General features: G+C 41.1%; 1 protein-coding gene across 1 annotated transcript; it reads right to left on the bottom strand.

Moving 5' to 3' along the window:
• Positions 1-920: 920 nt before the first annotated feature.
• Positions 921-13,989, bottom strand: LOC121005505 (cytochrome P450 26C1). Its single transcript, XM_040438272.1, has 6 exons — positions 13,783-13,989; positions 12,709-12,933; positions 11,925-12,200; positions 10,786-10,941; positions 3,476-4,051; positions 921-1,292 (listed from the first exon to the last, which is right to left on the bottom strand). Exons 1-6 carry the CDS (start codon positions 13,987-13,989, stop codon positions 921-923), a joined length of 1,812 nt encoding a protein of 603 aa, XP_040294206.1.
• Positions 13,990-20,049: the final 6,060 nt, after the last annotated feature.

Raw genomic sequence — 20,049 nt, 5'->3', positions numbered from 1 at the left:
GCACTGGAGGGCAACGGATAGGACATATTGAAACTTAACAGCCCACTCCTTCTTTTTCCCAGCCTTGATGGAAGGTCAGGACTCCACCATACACATTATATGTTCAGCTGACCCCATCTTTAGTCCCGTTCACATATATAGGGCTGACATGTAACACAAGACACAGCCCATGGACAACAGTGGTGCTTCTTCTAGAATGATGGAGTTGTGGTTTTCTCATTTCATATAACCACTTTTGGTTAGCCTGTTGGATGTTTCAATCCCTTGGTAGATAAGTTATTGGCCATTTCTGACAACCACCATAGGTACAGAATATATATTTCCCTTACAATTCCCTTAAAATTCATCCCTTACAAAATTGGAAAGATCATGCCTTTGCATTGCTCATGGCGCCACATGCACAATCAGGTCTATAATTTGGGAAATGGCTCAGTAAGGTAGAGGTTGGTGTGAAATATCACCCTTCGTGGCCAGCCTTGTGGAACCCAACATTCAACCAATATGATATCTTAACAGATCTGGAAGATCTTCTAAAATCTGTTCTGTTGCCTTTTGGGTTGAGTAAACTCCACATATGGTGGATGTAGACATGTGCAAGGCTAAAGTTCAGAGAAGCCTTATGTAAGAACAATACCTAATTGTAAAACACTAACATTAGATGAGTGTGTAGGATCAAGCCACCATATACTTCAAGCCAGATACACAGAACTTAAATGTCATAAACGTGTTTCTTCTTTTTCAGCTCAATGTCACCCACATCTCCTTTAATAGCTAATTACATATAAATATTACATTATAAATAATAGAATCTCTTTAACCTACTTTACAGATAGTACAGACACCCTGCCGGGAATCCGGAGCAGAATAATTTAGGATAAGTGTTAGGGGCATAGATGGCTGTTTGGGGTATGTTGGAGAGATCATACGTTCTCAGAATTTGTGTCATTGTCACTAGATTTTAGAAATCGGAAGAAGAGCTGCAGTCCATCTACAGGGTGCACTATAGGGACAGTCTGCATTTTGGGGAAACTTGGTGTAGCTAATTCCCATTTGGCAGTGCCCACCAATTCTATGGCGAGAAGTTTCAGTATTATTTGTGCAAGTTCTTTGCCGATACAGCTACGAACGCCGCCTCCAAAGGGGATATAATTGAATCTGCTAGCTTTTCCATCATCTTGTTCTGTACAGAACCGATCGGGGTCAAAAGAGTCAGCGTTCTGATAGATGGTTGCAGTTTCATGAGTATCTCTTATACTGTACATAACGCTCCAACCTTTGGGGATTTGGTAGCCCTGCAAGGTAAAACAAGAAAAAAAAATGTATCTTATTATCAATAAAGTAAAAAATAAAAATTGCATAAAATAAGACAATATGTACAAAAAAGAAACAATGTTTAAAAGCAAAGGTAAACAAATGTTACAGAATGATATGTATCATTTTCAGTTTGGAGGAAAGTAATCCACAATTCTCTGTTTTACCAAAAGGGGGCGATGAATGAACACCCTTGTGATGAAGACATTTCTTGAGATTTACTGAAGGATTCCAAGACCTGAGGTTAGTTCCTGTACATCTGGATTCTTGGCCGTGTTGCTGTATGTTTAGCAATTCCAAAATTAGTTGTAGGGCCACATCACAAGAGTACGGATGGTTTATGCTGTGATATATGGGGAATGCTACACAAGATTTGTCACAGACACCATTAAGTGCCCATAATTGCAACAGGGACTCCAGTAATTCTGTACTGCTTGCTTGGTTGACCTTTTTTCAGGTCATCCTCAGCTCAAGTACTAGATTTTTTAGCGACCTTGGTATTCACATGTGACACCAAACTTGTATTTTTGATGGCGTCTTTTCTGGCTAGCCTTACTTTAGAAGGGATGCCCAACTTTACAAAAATATGGCTGCTTTTTTACAAAAACAGCACCACACCTATCCATGGGTCATGTCTGGTAGCTCCATTGAAGTAAAAATACTGCACCCAACCAGTGCACAACTGTGGTGCCCTTTTTGGAAGACAGAAGCCATGTTTTTCTACTAATGGACAACCCATTTAAGGTATGTTTAGCAGCCTAGTGTTGTATCATCATTGGTCAAAGCTAGAACATGTACTGTACTTCGAAGAGGCTGACACGTATTGTTACTATGGTCTGCAGAAAGTCACATTCCAACCATGTATTCACTCCGCCTAAAAAAAGCCCAGGTATTTAAGATGTTTCCCAAATTTTACACCTTACACTTGAACAAATTGTATATCGATAGAATTTATGGGGAACCTCAATGGTACATCCACACATGGCGAGTCCACAGATAAAGCCTGCCTCAGATTGGGGGTGTAAACTGCCACTGCATCTCTCCCTCTGTTTTCAAACTTTGCATTGCAAAGGTTGAAAGTTTCCCGTAGAACCCGCACTGAATTCTACTGCTGAGAGTCCACAGCAATTACGTCACATGTGAACCCACCCTTATGAGGGTTTCCAGCAGGAGAAGAAAATTGGTGGCAATGGGTTCAGAGTGGGTTAATAAAAAATAACTGATAGTGACCTCACTAATCTGGCTACTACCGTTCCACTACTGCCTGGATGCTTGCTGGTTTCTACTTTCTGGTCCTGTCTTCACACATAGGAAATGCCCGCTCAGCCAATCACTGAGCTGGATCACTGCTGCGTCCAGTGATTTGCTGAGTGGACATTTTGAGGCATTTCCGGTGTGTTTAGTCAGGATCCAGAAGTAAAGACTAGTCGTACTCCAGTGGAGGAATAAGAGCAGCATAGGAACAGTGATGTAGGTATCGTTTCTTTTATTTATTTTTACCCTGCAGGAAAACCCTTTTAAGACTTGGGGTTTATAGTTTAAACACCCTTGAAGTCATGAAGATACAATATAATAACACAGAAAACTAGAAATTAAAAGGAATATCTCACCATAATCTTGGACTATTATCTTCAGGAATACATGAGTAGTACTGCATGTATTTAATCCAGAACACTATTTGTGTGAGCGTTTAAAGCTGCACTGAAATATATTGTCAGGACTGCTGTGCATGCGCAAAGGAGTCCTCTCCATTAAGTTATCGCAGCACATGAGTCCGGACTTGGTTTGAGTCCTGACAACAGGGGAACGGGGAGCAGTAGCAAAATAAAAAATAGCAATCTGGACTCCTTATGTGCAGCACTTCTCAAGTATTACTGCAAATGATAGTCCAGAATGATGGTGACAGATTCCCTTTAAATCCACTCACCACTGATTCTTTTTATTTTTGGTGCTGGACCCTACCTTTCTACTTGAAGTCTTGTGAATCAGCTTACATTTTGCAGGGATCTCACACACATTGCTATACATTGAGCTGTGCTTCCTGAATATCCATTTCATAAAAAAACATGCTGCATACAATAAAGCACTGAACATGCCCATAGAGAACCAACTTGTATTCCACTTCCCCTGAGATATACCCTGGAAAGTAAAAGTTCATACTCACATCCAGTTCAAAGGTCTGCAGAGCCGTCCTGTAGCCTCCTGAGACGGGTGGGAGCAGCCTCAGAACTTCCTTCACTACACAATCCAAATATTGAAGTCTCTTCAGTTTCTCCAAACTTAGGTTCAGCTGACAACGACATTCACATGTCAGACCCTCGTCTTCTTCGGGAAACTTGGCTGAACCCAGTTGGTTAGGGGAGTCCTGCTTGTATAGTTTATTATCACAGCGGTGCTCCCATTGCATGCCATCTTGGGATCTTCTCTTTAAAATTTGTTCTCTTTCATTTCTGTCTGCTAAGATAAGTTTCGTCTGCTCCCATATCTGTTTCACGTGTCCTTCTGAACCTAGGAGGACAGAAGAGTGGCAGCCTGCAGTCACACACTGCTTTTCAGCACCATTGTTGTTGGGATTGTCTGAAGAATGGAGACACTGGCATTGCTTGACTAACCCGTGTGATGCCAATTCCTTTCTGAGCTTGTGTATGGAAGATGGGTGTTTGAGTAAAAGAAGTATGAGTGAGGTGCTGGCACTAGCCGTCGTGAAGAAGGCAGCAAACATAAGCTCAATGGCTGATTCCTGTGTAGTAAAAGACAAAAACAATTCATGTCATCCTAGGCACAATACCGGGCTCTTTACAAGATTTGCTGAATATATTGTAGCTATAAAAATGGAAGATAATAATGATAATAAGGCCTACATGACAGCTGCCGACATTTGTTGCTACCAGGGGAGGACTGGGAACTTAAAGTGGACCTGGAAAAAACCTAAAAGTGACCCCCATGTTGTAAGTGGGTCCAAATTGACAGAAAGCGGGGCAACACGAGTAGGCAGGACCAGAAATACTGTAGTGCAGAACAAAATACCACAATACAGCACAAAATACCGCCCCAGCAGAACCAAATACCATAGTGCAGCACAAAATACCGCCCCAGCAGAACCAAATACCAAAATACAGCACAAAATACCGCCCCAGCAGAACCAAATACCATAGTGCAGCACAAAATACCGCCCCAGCAGAACCAAATACCACAATACAGCACAAAATACCGCCCCAGCAGAACCAAATACCAAAATACAGCACAAAATACCGCCCCAGCAGAACCAAATACCATAGTGCAGCACAAAATACCGCCCCAGCAGAACCAAATACCATAGTGCAGCACAAAATACCGCCCCAGCAGAACCAAATACCACAATACAGCACAAAATACCACCCCTGCAGAACCAAATACCATAGTGCAGCACAAAATACCGCCCCAGCAGAACCAAATACCACAATACAGCACAAAATACCGCCCCAGCAGAACCAAATACCATAGTGCAGCACAAAATACCGCCCCAGCAGAACCAAATACCAAAATACAGCACAAAATACCGCCCCAGCAGAACCAAATACCATAGTGCAGCACAAAATACCGCCCCAGCAGAACCAAATACCACAATACAGCACAAAATACCGCCCCAGCAGAACCAAATACCAAAATACAGCACAAAATACCGCCCCAGCAGAACCAAATACCATAGTGCAGCACAAAATACCGCCCCAGCAGAACCAAATACCAAAATACAGCACAAAATACCGCCCCAGCAGAACCAAATACCATAGTGCAGCACAAAATACCGCCCCAGCAGAACCAAATACCACAATACAGCACAAAATACCGCCCCAGCAGAACTAAATACCATAGTGCAGCACAAAATTCCGCCCCAGCAAAACAAAATACCACAGTGCAGCACAAAATACTGCCCCAGCAGAACCAAATACCACAGTGCAGCACTATATGCTGCCGCCTGCACCACTGTATGAAACTGTATCATCATCCTGAGAACAGCAATACAGTCGAATTCAGGAGGACACCTGTGGCCGCTGGCCAGTTGCATACTGTAAGGGCTGTTTCACACAAGCAAATCCATTGCGGGAATCATGCTCCGTGTGTGAGTGTGATCCTCCGCTCTGGACTTATAATGATTTATAATGCTATGTGTCTCTGCATGGCCTTTTTTCCACAGAATCATAGTGACATAAAGCTGTCAGTATGATTCTGTAGAAATAAGGTCAAGCAGAAGCACATAGCATTATAAATCATGATAATGCCGTGCGCTCCTGCAAGTCCAGAGCGGAGGATCACAATCACACACGGAACGTGATTCCCGCAATGGACTCGCTCGTGTGTAACAGCCATAAGTGTCTGATTCTCCTACATTAAAAGGGTTTTCTGAGACCCGCTGGATAGGTCATCAGTATCTGATCAGTGGGGGCCTGACACAGCCAGCACCCCGCCGATCAGCTGTTTGAGAAGGCACTGGCACTACTGTGAGTGCTGCGGCCCTCTCTCCGTGCTCACCAAGCACAGCACTGTACAATATATATTTCAATTGGGCTGAACTACACCTAGGCCACGTGACCGAAAGTGTAGTCACACAGCCAAGGAGAAGCTGGGGAAGGCCACGACTCTACTGCGAGTATCACTGCCTTCTCAAACAGGTGATCAGCAGAGGTCCCCGTTTTGGACCCCCCCTGATCAGATACTGGTGATCTATCCTGAGGATAGGTCATCAGTATTAAAGTCTCGGACAACCGCTTTAATTAACGCTGAGAGCATCAGATCTTTATGTACCTGGTTGGGGGCCACGAGGAGGCCTTGGGTGGCCCCCTGGGCATTGGCCCACCAGGAAATTTCCCTGTAGGGTCTATGGCCAGTCTGCCCCTGGTTGCTGCCTAGCAGGAGGGTGACAACTTGAGGGCGCAACAATAAAAGATGTGCAGGAGCATAACTACAGAGGTTGCAGAGGTTTGAGGTCAATCCTTGAACCTAATGGGAAACTACCTCCATTCTGCCACATACAAGTACTGTACTGTGACATCACTGTGATTATTATCTCTGTACTGTGACATCACTGTGATTATTATCTCTGTACTGTGACATCTATGTGTTTATTATCCTTGTACTGTGACATCACTGTGTTTATTATCCCTGTACTGTGACATCACTGTGTTTATTATCCCTGTACTGTGACATCACTGTGTTTATTATCTCTGTACTGCGACATCACTGTGTGTATTATCCCTGTACTGTGACATCGCTGTGTTTATTATCCCTGTACTGTGACATCAATGTGTTTGTTATCCCTGAACTGTGACATCACTGTGTTTATTATTCCTGTACTGTGACATCACTCCCTTTATTATCCCTGTACTGTGACATCACTGTGTTTATTATACCTGTACTGTGACATCACTGTGTGTATTATCCCTGTACTGTGACATCACTGTGTTTATTATGTCTGTACTGTGACATCACTGTGTTTATTATGTCTGTACTGTGACATCACTGTGTGTATTATCCTTGTACTGTGACATCACTGTGTGTATTATCCCTGTACTGTGACATCACTGTGTTTATTATCCTTGTACTGTGACATCACTGTGTGTATTATCCCTGTACTGTGACATAACTGTGTTTATTATCCTTGTACTGTGACATCACTGTGTGTATTATCCCTGTACTGTGACATCACTGTGTTTATTATCCCTGTACTGTTACATCACTGTGTTTATTATCCTTGTACTGTGACATCACTGTGTGTATTATCCCTGTACTGTGACATCACTGTGTTTATTATTCCTGTACTGTGACATCACTGTGTTTATTATCCTTGTACTGTGACATCACTGTGTGTATTATCCCTATACTGTGACATCACTGTGTTTATTATCCCTGTACTGTGACATCATTGTGTTTATTATCCCTGTACTGTGACATCACTGTGTTTATTATACCTGTACTGTGACATCACTGTGTGTATTATCCCTGTACTGTGACATCTCTGTGTGTATTATCCCTGTACTGTGACATCACTGTGTTTATTATCCTTGTACTGTGACATCACTGTGTGTATTATCCCTGTACTGTGACATCACTGTGTTTATTATCCCTGTACTGTGACATCACTGTGTTTATTATCCCTGTACTGTGACATCACTGTGTTTATTATGCCTGTACTGTTACATCACTGTGTTTATTATCCTCGTGCGGTGACATCACTGTGTTTATTATCTCTGCACTGTGACATCACTGTTTATTATCTCTGTACTGTGACATCACTGTGATTGTTATCCCTGTACTGTGACATCACTGTGTTTATTATCCCTGTACTATGACATCACTGTGTTTATTATCCCTGTACTGTGACATCACTGTTTATTATCCCTGTACTGTGACATCACTGTGTTTATTATCCCTGTACTGTGACATCACTGTGTTTATTATCCCTGTACTATGACATCACTGTATTTATTATCCTTGTACTGTTACATCACTGTGTTTATTATCCCTGTACTATGACATCACTGTGTTTATTATCCCTGTACTGTGACATCACTGTGTTTATTATCCCTGTACTATGACATCACTGTGTTTATTATCCCTGTACTGTGACATCACTGTGTTTATTATCCCTGTACTGTGACATCACTGTGTTTATTATCCTTGTACTATGACATCACTGTATTTATTATCCCTGTACTGTTACATCACTGTGTTTTATCCCTGTACTGTGACATCACTGTGATTGTTATCCCTGTACTGTGACATCACTGTGCTTATTATCCCTGTGCTGTGACATCACTGTTTATTATCCATGCACTGTGACATCACTGTGTTTATTATCCCTGTGCTGTGACATCACTGTGCTTATTATCCCTGTGCTGTGACATCACAGTTTATTATCCCTGTACTGTGACATCAGTGTGTTTATTATCCCTGCACTGTGACATCACAGTTTATTATCCCTGCACTATGACATCACTGTGTTTATTATCCCTGCACTGTGACATCACAGTTTATTATCCCTGCACTATGACATCACTGTGTGCTTTTTCAGGGGTATAAGTACTGTATGTGAGTGAGGTGCAAAAATTAAAATTACACCTGAGACCTGGAGTCAGAGATGGACCAAAGACTTCTCTGCTAAATGAAAAGAGACCAGATCTTTTAACTACATGTACGTATGAAGCTGAGGTGCATTGTTGCAGATTTTGTATTAGACCCAGGTCCATCGGCCTCTACTGTAGTAATACAGTGGTAACATTTCCTCTTATTTTTCTGTATTCCACGTTTATATAATGTCCTTATAACGCTGCATCCCTCACTGATATTGGAGTGGATTCAGTAATTTCTCCTCAGTGAAAGCCCTTACAAAACCTAAGTGGCAGTAACTATAAATTCGTAAATCTGCACATTATATTTTATACATGTAAATGTTTCCTGGGTATATTTTAAGCATTACACCAAACATCCCAGTGCATCTGTTATTTACTCCTCTGAAGAAATTTAAAAAATATGTTTAACACATTTTTAAGACTTTCTACAACTATAAAAATAAAATGAAATACAATGTAGTTGTAAAGAGGGAGGGGGAGCTGCTGCGAGGCCTGTATACCAGATGCTAAGCGCTAAGGGAGCAGATCCCAATCTGTATTTAAATAAAGCATATGGGATGATGCATTTTGGTATCGGCATTACGTATTTGATAACTGTTACATAACATAAACATATTCTGCAGCGCTGTACAGACAGCACACACAGCAGTCCATCTTCCCAGCAGAGCTTGCAGTCTATCTCTGCTTTCTGTCATGTAAACACACACAGAATCTAGAATATGTCTAAAAAGTAGTGCAAATTAGAGGAATTTTGCACAACTAGGTTTTCTATACTTCTTTGTGACTTGATTGATAGGGAACAGGGCTTAGCGGGAAAGGGGAGTGTCTTAAGTTGCAACATTTTGTGCCAAAATTGTACCGCAATTCTGGCACAAAATTCTATCTCAAAGTAAGGATGGGTTTACATCTGTTTGACATATATGTTGGGAAAAATAGGGATACAAAAGCGTAGCACACCATGCTTTTGCATCTTGCAGAGACCAGTAAAAAAAAGTCAATTTTATTTATTTTTTTACAATGGCACTCTATGGTGATGGTCGGCACTGTATGGCATCCATCTGAGGCATCAGGTTGCCATATACATTTTTTGTATACGTTGTACAGATGGCAAAAAAACATGATGTGAACCCAGCATAAGCAAACTAATAGTATAGATAAAAGTGTCTATCCCTGCATCACATGTATCATCCGGCCTGAGCCCCCGTGATAAATCTGTTGCAGGTCTAGACAGCCGGTCTAAGTTGACGCCTTCTAGAAGATTAGTAAATCTGGGCCACATTGTTTTTGGAGTGTAGGCGGAGTACCCACTAAAGAATGGATAAAATTTAAAAAATTGTTCAGTCTGCGAGGCTAGGGCTACCTGTGTCCGGCGACAATCAGTCGCGCGACAAAAAGAATACAACTACACTGCAACATGTGTCGCGCAACATTTATGTTGCAGCAATGTTGTGCAACATATTTTTGTAATGATAGTCAATGGTGTCTGGGACTCTGACAGTCGCATAACAATCCAACTTGGATGGATTTTTTGCGACTGTCGTGTTGCAGTCCCAGCATTTCACATGTCGCATTGCCAAACTACTGACTAACATTACAAAAAATGTTGCGCAACTTTTCTACGACAAATTAGCCATAGCCTAATTTGAAGGGATTTTCCAGGATATAAATATTTAGGAGAATGTTTAAAAAATAAAATAAAAAAATAGTCCCCTGCGTAATCCCCCACCACTCCTGTTTTGGTGGTTGCCACTAGCCTTTGGTTTAGTTTTCAGCAGATGATCACATGCCATGAGTGGCCCCAACTGTGATGTTAGCATGTACAGCACAAGACCGCTGAGGCCACTGATGGATAGAGGGCACATGACCACCTCCAGGAGAGTAAACAAAGTAATCACCAGAGTGGATTAAACAGGTATGCTTTTTTTGTTTTAGTTTTTTTATTTAAAGGGATTTTTCAATTGATGACCTATCCTCAGGCTCTATGTTAACGGAAATTAAACAGGTATTCCAGGATTTTAATATTGATGGCCTAGCCTTAGGATCCGATTGGCAGGAGTCCAACACCCCACACCTCAGCTGTTACCAAGTAGCTCTGGTGCCAGAACTATACTGTGTAGTGGATAGAACTGGTAACTGCAGCACTGCTCCTATTGGAGTGTACGGGAAAAGCACTTTCCTGACGACAGGCCATCTATGATAGAATCCTGGAATATCCATGACTGATCTGTCCTCAGAGATATAACTGCATTTAAAGGGATCCTCCATAATAACCACAGTGCTATCTTGCTTACACTTGTCCTAGGTTATCGGTTCTGTTTATAGGTAAGTGGCGTGCTATCTCAGCTAGACAGTTTTGTGATTGCAGTACCTTTAACTCCTGCATGTCCAGCTCTTTGCCGTTCTCCTTTGCACTGTCTATCAGATAGTCCAGAGCATCTTCACACACTTCAGGATCTCTCCTTGAGATTTTATCTCTAATGGCATCTTCCATGTATTGGTGCAAAGTATCCCGTGCTTTTATGCCCTATGGAAATACATCACCTGTTAGCAGTGAACCAGAACAGCATAAGTGAAATCCGTAAATATTCAACACCAAAGGCAAAGCATCAGTTTACAACACGTACACACATCATACGGCGTACGTGCAACCAGTAGTACAATTAAGTCTGCATGCATCTGTAGTAAGGGTAAGCCCACATCTCGGAGTATGTTCACACGAGGCAGACTTGTTGCAGAAATTTCTGGCTCTGGATCCTCGTTGAATAATCAAGCATGTCCTAACTTACTGAGATGGTTATGACTTGTTTATTGGGTTTAGGAAAAATTGTCAGTTCCACGAGCGCCTTAAAAGTCTCAGGATGGGTCAGAAATACCAGGGAGTCATTAAGAGTCTGCTTTGAAGAGTCCCTGGAGATGTTCATTGTCTTGCACTCAGCTGGACAGTTAGCCGCAAGACAATGTTTTCCCTCTTCTATGTTTTCACCCTCACGGCTGATCTTACTGAACAATTACATAGCATGCCTGTTTGCCAAATGAGCAGCTATACGACAGCACTAGAACAGCCTATTCCGGACACTCGAATTACTATGGGGCACACGGCCTGTCCTATTCAGCATATGATTTATAGACCTTGATCCAGGCTGCTTGCTCTATTTATGTCCATAAATTATTTTTGTACAATATAGGGTGCGGGTCATTATGCTTAGGCCATTCATGGGGCATCACTGGCTTGTGGCGAGGTGACATTTATTGCAGTACATGTTGAGAGGCAGCAGTCCTCAGAGGATGCTATGTGGCTGGAAGTCATATGCACCTCGCCTTCATTGCATATCTATTCCAAGTTACTTTCTAAGTTGAGATGCTTTTAGAAGAAAAGGTACATTCTAAATGAATAGGTGCGTAGCTGTAGTTTGCAGAACTAAGGATGTAAATCATGACTGAATGTGGCAGAAGCTGTAAGGAGCAGCAAGCATGATCTGGATGTGCATCTGATAAGCAAATACATACCTTGCGGAGACCGCTGAATGGGATATCCAGGGGGAGAGAGAAGAGATTCTCCACTAGTTGCTCAAAGACTCTGGCCAACTCCTTAAACTGCTTCTCCCCCAAGCTAAGTCCCAGCAAAATACGGGCAGCAATCCGGAAAGTAAGAGCTTTGGCAGAAGAGAACATAGAGATGGAGCCAGGTTCCCTGCACCAGCCATGCAGCTCCCAACTCATAGCCTCCTGGATCCGGGGGATGTAGCTCTCCAGCGCCGGGTGGCTGAACACCTTAGCCATAATCTGAAAGCAAGAAAGGTGACAATTATAGAAGCATCCTATGATTCCTATAGGAGAAATATAAATATAAATCTAGCAGGCATTGGTGCTTGTGTATAAATCTGCTGTAGATAAAAACTGTTTAAAAAAAAAAGTAAATTAACAGACGTGAACGTTTTATAAAAACAGCCTAAATATGTCACTCTGGGGTCCTTCAGGCTGAACTCAGTATACAAAGTACATTCAACATTGGCATAAGTTTGGCGTAGGCACCGCAATATATTAAAACATTGACACTATTGGCAACCAGCAAGTTGATCCAGTGAAATGGATTCAGTGACTTCATTCTGGTCATACAAAAGCTTACAAGATTTAAAAGCTATATGAAGATGAATTGACCATTACAGAAGTCTATGGTCTAAACATGTACCTGATGCTTATGACAAAAATGATCCCAAATCTGTATAGATAAGAACGTAATCAATCTAAATGCAAATTCACGTACAAATCATGACATTCAGTGGTTACTCACTTTTCTCTTGTGTCTATGGAGTTCTCCAATGGAGTTGACCAGAGTATTGGAGCCCAGGATGATCTGGGTGCTCTGCGGCCACTGTGTACTAACCAGGTGATGTTCTCCTAACAAGATCTTGCGGACATTTTCTGCGCCGGTCACGCGGATCAATGGTTTTCCGAGCAGATGAGTTTTAAAAATGTTCCCATACTTTTCTCTTCTGGAGCTGTGGAAGTTTGAGCCCTGGAGTGGCCATAAGTAGTCACAGTCAGCAAAGAGAATATCCCAGCATAGGTCATCAAGCTCTGGCTTATGTTACAAATCATATCAGGTCATAAATAATATCTGCATTCATCTAGAAGTATATATATATATATATATATATATATATTCTAGATAGATAATCATAAGGATATATTTGCTATATAAAATCTAAGAATTATGAGTAGTTTCAATTGAAACTACAACTCCCAATGTAGTCCTTCTTTTTATCCTTTTTGTTTCTGTTACCTTTAAACTAAAACAAAAATCATTATTTTAATTGTACTTTCAAGATCTAAATGTAAAACAGACATATAATATCAATAAATCCCTGAATAACCTGACAGCTCAATGTCAGTCTTCAGCTATCCAGCAGCTGGAAAAATATTTTGGTACTTGTGGTTCCACAACTGCTAGGAATTTCAAGAAGCGGAAGTACATCCATCTAAAATATGAATGACACAGGATTACTCAGTGGGATAGAGTCTACCACCACTAGAAAAGCTTCTTGGCACTTGTGGTTCCACAGCATGACTAGGTCTGGCAATATAAAGTCATGTTCTGACTGGAATTATCAGGCTTTGTCTCTCCTACAAAGGGGATGTTGCTTTACTTGTGTTTTATACAATGATAAAAAGTAACACAAAAGTAACAAGCTCTGCTAATAATATTATTCCAAATAATGGCAGAGTGAATGAGAGGAGACTATTAGATTGTAGGGCTGTTACTTGTGGTTCTCCTCAACCCTTATAACCATGATATTAATATAAGTTACTAATTAGGTCAATAGTCACTCATAGATCAGCATAAAATACATTCCTGTGCTCCTACCTGTACAAGCCAGTGAAGAGTTTCTCCAAAAAATGGCCATCCCATAGAGCCCTTGGGTAGAGGTAAATTGCTGCTCCTGTCTCTAGTACTGTGCCATCTCAGGGACCATAGCTGGTGAGATACAGCCAGGAGCAGAACCAGGGACAGGACTGATGTAAAAGCCGCTTCCAGAAATGACATATAGTTGAGGTCTGTAGTGAGGAACATCTCGTTGTCTCCAGCTGCCAGGAGGCTTTAGGCTTGCAATTAGAGTCACTTCCAACTGTACAGTGACTACCAGCTCTGGAGAGTCAGCCTCACTCACTGGAAATGGTTTAATTGACACTGGGAGGCGGCTTACTTTTTACTCCGAGATGTTTAACACTTTGATTAATCCATGAAGATCTCCCCAGCCCTTGAATGCAAGAGAAGAACAATTCAGCAAACATGAAGGAGACCTCAGCCTTAAAACAACAAACATGGGTGAAAAAAGATGTTCTGTAGGTGATTTAGGATCTCCCCCTTCCTTAAAGGAGTTATTTTCAGTCTTGAAAGGAATAAATAGTGAGCACTGGAGACCCAGCTATGCTGATTATAAGGCTAAAATTGCAGCTTTCAGGTTTTTATTATATATTTGGCATGCTATGGAAGGTGATATATCTAGGTCCCCCCAGCCAAAAAAAAAAAAAAAAAAGCTTAGCCAAGAAGATTTATTTCTGAAAGATAAGGGGCATAGCTGCAGGCTACACATCTATAGAGCAATTTCCACATTAATATCTACCCTGCTGCTTCCTTATTCCTGTCCTGAACCAGAGGTGATCATCCAAGAAGAAAAATGTATCCACACCACAGAAGACATTTACAAGAACTTCACAAACTTTGCTAACAGGTGTTGCAGGAAAAAAAAGCTACAAAAAGCTTCTTCTACAGGATATGAAGATGGGAAATACTCACCAGCAGGTCTGTGCAGCAGCAGCAGCAGGAGTGCAAGGACTGATTGATGTCTTGAAGGGGGTCTAGTCTATCACTCCTAAGGACAGAGCTGAGCCTGCCTCCTAGCTACATTTATATACATATTGGCTTATAATATGATCCACCTTCAGGGGCTGAGGTGCCTCCCTGCATATGTGAGTAGCAGGGAACATTTGCTAGGATTGGGCAACTTGAGGGGATTGAAGGAATGTGTAGACTTGGCCAGAAGCTAGAGAAGGATAGACCTATGTGGACCTTCTGCCCTGTGCAGCACCAAGGCATCATTTGACTAGTGGTACCCCCTAGCTGCAGATTGTACACTATCATTATGGAGATGATAGTCTCCTTTGATAGGCTACAAATGGGAGTATATTTATTGTACACTGGGTCATTTATCTCCTGGTGACAGGTACACAGGGCAGGTTATCAGCCAGTGTTGACTCTAGATAACAGCACATATCATTTCACTTTTTAGGCTGTTGTAGTAGAAAGATGACTGATAGCTTCCTATTATCTTCTGTTGAACTAGATGTAGTGGCCATCAGTCAATGAATATAACAATTAGTGCTCACACCTTATCAGAGATAAAGAAGCACTTCTAGACTGGGGAAGAGTAAAGGTCCTGCAGGGTGGAGGTGTGGAGTCCACTGATCCCAGCACAGCTCCCAGTTTGGATAGCATTATACATGGGGGCTTGTTTTACTGGGGTGTGAACACTATTTCTGCTGGCTGTACTGGAAACACCTGTTGTAGTAGAAGTCAGTGATGAGGAGTTATAAAATGTGGTGACTACTGAAGAGGATGAGAGCCCTTTACTTAAGCACCATAAAATAGTGAGGACAAGCCCAGCACCTAAGGATAGACTGGTCAGCCTGGGGTCTGGTCAGCAGGGCAGTAGTGTATTATATGCCTGGGATTAGAAAATATTCAGTGGTGAACTGTATATATGCTGCTCATCAGTGTCCAGAATCTATCTATATGTATGTTTACAGAAGATGTATACTAGATCCAAAGGTATAAATAGGGAAAATAATATCTACTAGCCATCTGTCATCTATATATCTAAATTCTATGTCAATCTCATAATTATAATCTATAATTTTATATCTATATTTTCCATATATCTGTCTGTCAATCTATCTGTATCTCCTTTTTATCCTATCAATATATTATCTATCTATCTCATAATTTTCTGTCATTTCAATATTCTATCTATCTATCTATCTATCTATCTATCTATCTATCTATCTATCTCTATCCATCTATTATCTATCTATCTATCTATCTATCTATCTATCTATCTATCTATCTATCTATCTATTATCTATCTATCTATCTATTATCTATCTATCTATCTATCTATCTATCTATCTATCTATCTATCTATCTATCTATCTATCTATCTATCCATCTATTATCTATCTATCTATCTGTCTATCTAGAAGACAAAAAATCGGACTGCACTCCAAGCATTTCTTCAAAGAAGTTAGTTTTTATTCACCCATAAGGTGGCAAAGCGACGTTTCGGCTCAAGCATGAGCCTTTCTCAAGCATTGAGCCGAAACGTCGCTTTGCCACCTTATGGGTGAATAAAAACTAACTTCTTTGAAGAAATGCTTGGAGTGCAGTCCGATTTTTTGTCTTCTAAAGTGGGTAAGCACCTTTTTACCGTACTTGGACATTTGCACCCGTCTATTTTTCCATACTATCCAGGGTGGTGCTGCCAGTGTTTTTTTCTTATCTATCTATCTATCTATCTATCTATCTATCTATCTATCTATCTATCTATCTATCTATCTATCTATCTATCTATCTATCTTTCTATCTCATATCTATATATTTTCTGTCATTTCAATATTCTATCTATCTGTATATAAAGGTCCAAGAAAGTGGTTTGAAAGGTTGGATTGGATACATAGGTGAAGAATTTTATGTATTTCACCAATTCTGGAGTGTTACTGGATTTTTGTTTATAAGTGTGGGTCTGAGCCATACCCCTTGTATCTGTCTTTTATGTTTCCTCTGAGCTTTTTATATTTTGCTTGAGAAAGACACAAGATGGCAGGTTGAAATGTTGCATTGGACAAGTGGGTGAATAACTTTCACATGATCTATCTATCTATCTATCTATCTATCTATCTATCTATCTATCTATCTATCTATCTATCTATCTATCTATCTATCTACTATTCATTTATCAGTGGTGTAGTCGGGGGTATTTGGCTGCCTGGTTAATAATTAAGGCTACATTTATTCACAAGTTAATATACCAGAGGCTGATGTTTCTTGGGCCTATAGATCCATAATTTCATGTTTCTTGAAAATACATGACATAGACTTCTGCTAGAATGCAGCAAAGTTCCTATAATGTACCACTTTGTAGCTTATCTTGTCCATGCTTATTCCAATTGTCTGTATTATGTATGTGCACCCCTTATCATATGTAATGAATGGCGCCTTAATAATAAATAATAATAATAAAGTAGTGTTCGACTGTGTAGTCGGGAAGGGTTAACAGTTACCTAGTAAACAGGAGGCCCTGGCCAGACTGCAGGGAGATCTAGACCTGGGCATCTGAGCTCAATCGATAGACATGTCTTTCCAGCATTATCCATGGCGGTGCAAACATGAAATACACTGGGTAATAATTTATAGCGCCATCACTATAAATCTCTGGAGTTTGAGCCTCTCTGCAGTAATTTATGGCTTTAGATGTAGATCTCCCATGAAGGCCAATTCCCCAGATCACAAACTGTAATAAAAGCAGAGTAGTGCTCCCTGCACATGGGCCAGGACCTGGACACAAAATCTTCATCTGCCAATAGCTATTTGGAAAACCACCAAGGCCAATATTAGTGAAATGCTAAGTAATTGGGGGAGATTTAATGGTGATGGGGGGCAGGGCAGACAAGACTGCAAACTGAGCAGCATCCACACGTACCCCATAGGAAAAAGCCCAAATAAAACATCTGCTGCCTGGGACTCTGCAGATGGATGTAAGCTCCTACAGACTGGGCTCTCTATTCCAATCTACTGTATCTAGTTTACATTAAGGGCTCATTCAGATAACCATTTTTTTTTTGCGGACAGTTCAGCATAAAATGCAAAAAATGGAAAGTGTGGTTATATTTGATTCCATATGTCTTCCATTTTTTTGCCGATCAGCAAAATTGTATTTTATTTTTTTGAGCTTTAATTTGGGCTGGTTCTAAAACTTTGCAGACATGGATCCGTAAAAAAACAGGTTACATACAGAAATACATCCATTGCATTCCACATTTTTGCGGATCTATTGACTTGTATGGGACCATGGAACGTTTTTTCCGGACAAGTATAGGACATGCTGTATATTTTATGCAGAGCCACGCGTTGTCCGCATTTTTCGCGTCCCTATTGAAATGAATGTGTCTGCGTATGTTCGGCAAGATTGCGGAACGGAGGCGGAACCATACATACGGTTGTGTGAATGAGCCCTAAGGGCAATTTATTAAGCATAATTTGTCAAAATTCTAACACATACGGCAGCAGAAAATGGAGCAGGCTTAATTTACGACACTTTCCACACAGACCTTGGTTGCAAAAAAAGAGGCTTTTTAAAATACGCCACCCTTATTAAAAATTTGCACTATTTTGTGGCATAAAAATTGGTGTAAATGTACCCCAGTTAGAAGGTGGTGCAAAGAAAGGCACAGGGAGCTGTATGTGCCATGTGTACCAAATTTGGTTGACCTACCTTATTTTTCGCCCCATAAGACCCAGTTTTTGTCCCTGCGTCTTATGGGTTGAATACTAATGAGTGCTTCTATTATGGAAGCGCTCATTAGTACCGGAGGAGTTGGAAGCAGTGAAGGCTCTGTACCCACCTCTTCCTGGTCCTCGGCTGTGCTGTGGCTGAGCACAGTGTGAGGGCGCTCTGTGACCTCACGCTGTGCGCGCCAGTTTACAGCACAGCAGACAGCAGGAGGAAGAAGATTGCCGGCGGTGAGGAGCGTCGTCGTCCAGAAGCAGGAGAGGTAAGTGTTTTTTTAAATTTTATTTGATCTGTGGCATGGGGGCTTATAAATGGCATGGGGGGTCATAATGGAGCCTTATAAGTGACATGGGGGCTCATAAATGGCACTGGGGCTTATAAATGACATGGGGGGGCTCATAATGGAGGCTCATAAATGGCACTGGGGCTCATAGATGGCATGGGGGCTCATAATGGGTGCTGATAAATGGCATGGGGGGCTGATCTGAGGCATGGGAGGCTGATCTAAGGTGTTATTAACATTGGGGGTCTGATTGAGGGTCTTATTAACATTGGGGGTCTGATTGGGGCTGTCAGATGAGGTCTGAATAACATTGGGTGTCTGATTGCTGTCCTGGTCTGAGGTCTAATGAAAAATATGTTTTTCTTATTGTCATCCTCTAAAACCTAGGTGCGTCCTATGGGCCGGTGCGTCTTATAGGGCGAAAAATATGGTATTTGTTAATCGCCAGAGGACCTGTATTGTGCTGAGGGGCTGTCAGTCATAATTGGGCAGGTATAGTTCATTTATTGGACATCCCTAATTTCTTTTTCTCTAAACCACTTATGATTAAGCATAATAATATAAAAATATAAAAAAAATGATGGCACACCAAAATGTTCAAATGCACAGGGAAATTATTGTATGCAAAAAGTGCATAATATTTATATATATATATATATATATATATATATATATATATATATATATATATATACATATACACACACTAATTGCCAAGTAACCAAGTAACGTATGAAGGAGTTGTTGGTATAGAATGACACTTTCTATGTGTGAATGTAATGATGTAAGTTATTACAAAAATTAGAGCGAAAGGATACATTTATTGGGGAAAACTGTACAATTGAAAGGAGGCTCTAGGACCCTATTGGGCTGCTTCTAGGCTAGATTCAAGATGAGATATGGTTGGACATGGATGTATACAGGTTCTGTATGGTATCCTGCGGCACATTTGCCCACAGATGTTACAGCTGGGCCTGTAGATCCTATGCACTCGTAGGTTGCCGATGCTGGAGTCCTAGCTGCTCTCATAAATACTCAATTGGAGATAAATCTGGAGACCGGGCAGCCAAGGAGGTGTTACAATCTAGTGGAGACATTCCTAGGAAACCCTTGCTTCGTGTGGGCAAGCATTATTCTGCTGAAAAAAACATATGTGATCGTAGGATGTCCTGCACATATTGCTGAGCTGTTAGTGTCCCTATTAGAGCCGACTGTTGTATATGATGGCTCCCCAGAACATTACACCAGCAGTGTGTCGCTCTACAGCAAAGGCAGGGTTGAA

This window comes from Bufo bufo, chromosome 6 (assembly GCF_905171765.1).
Source record: "Bufo bufo chromosome 6, aBufBuf1.1, whole genome shotgun sequence".
NCBI lineage: Eukaryota > Metazoa > Chordata > Amphibia > Anura > Bufonidae > Bufo > Bufo bufo.
Note: the sequence above shows the minus strand (reverse complement) of the source record. Positions and strands in the feature narration are given on the sequence as shown.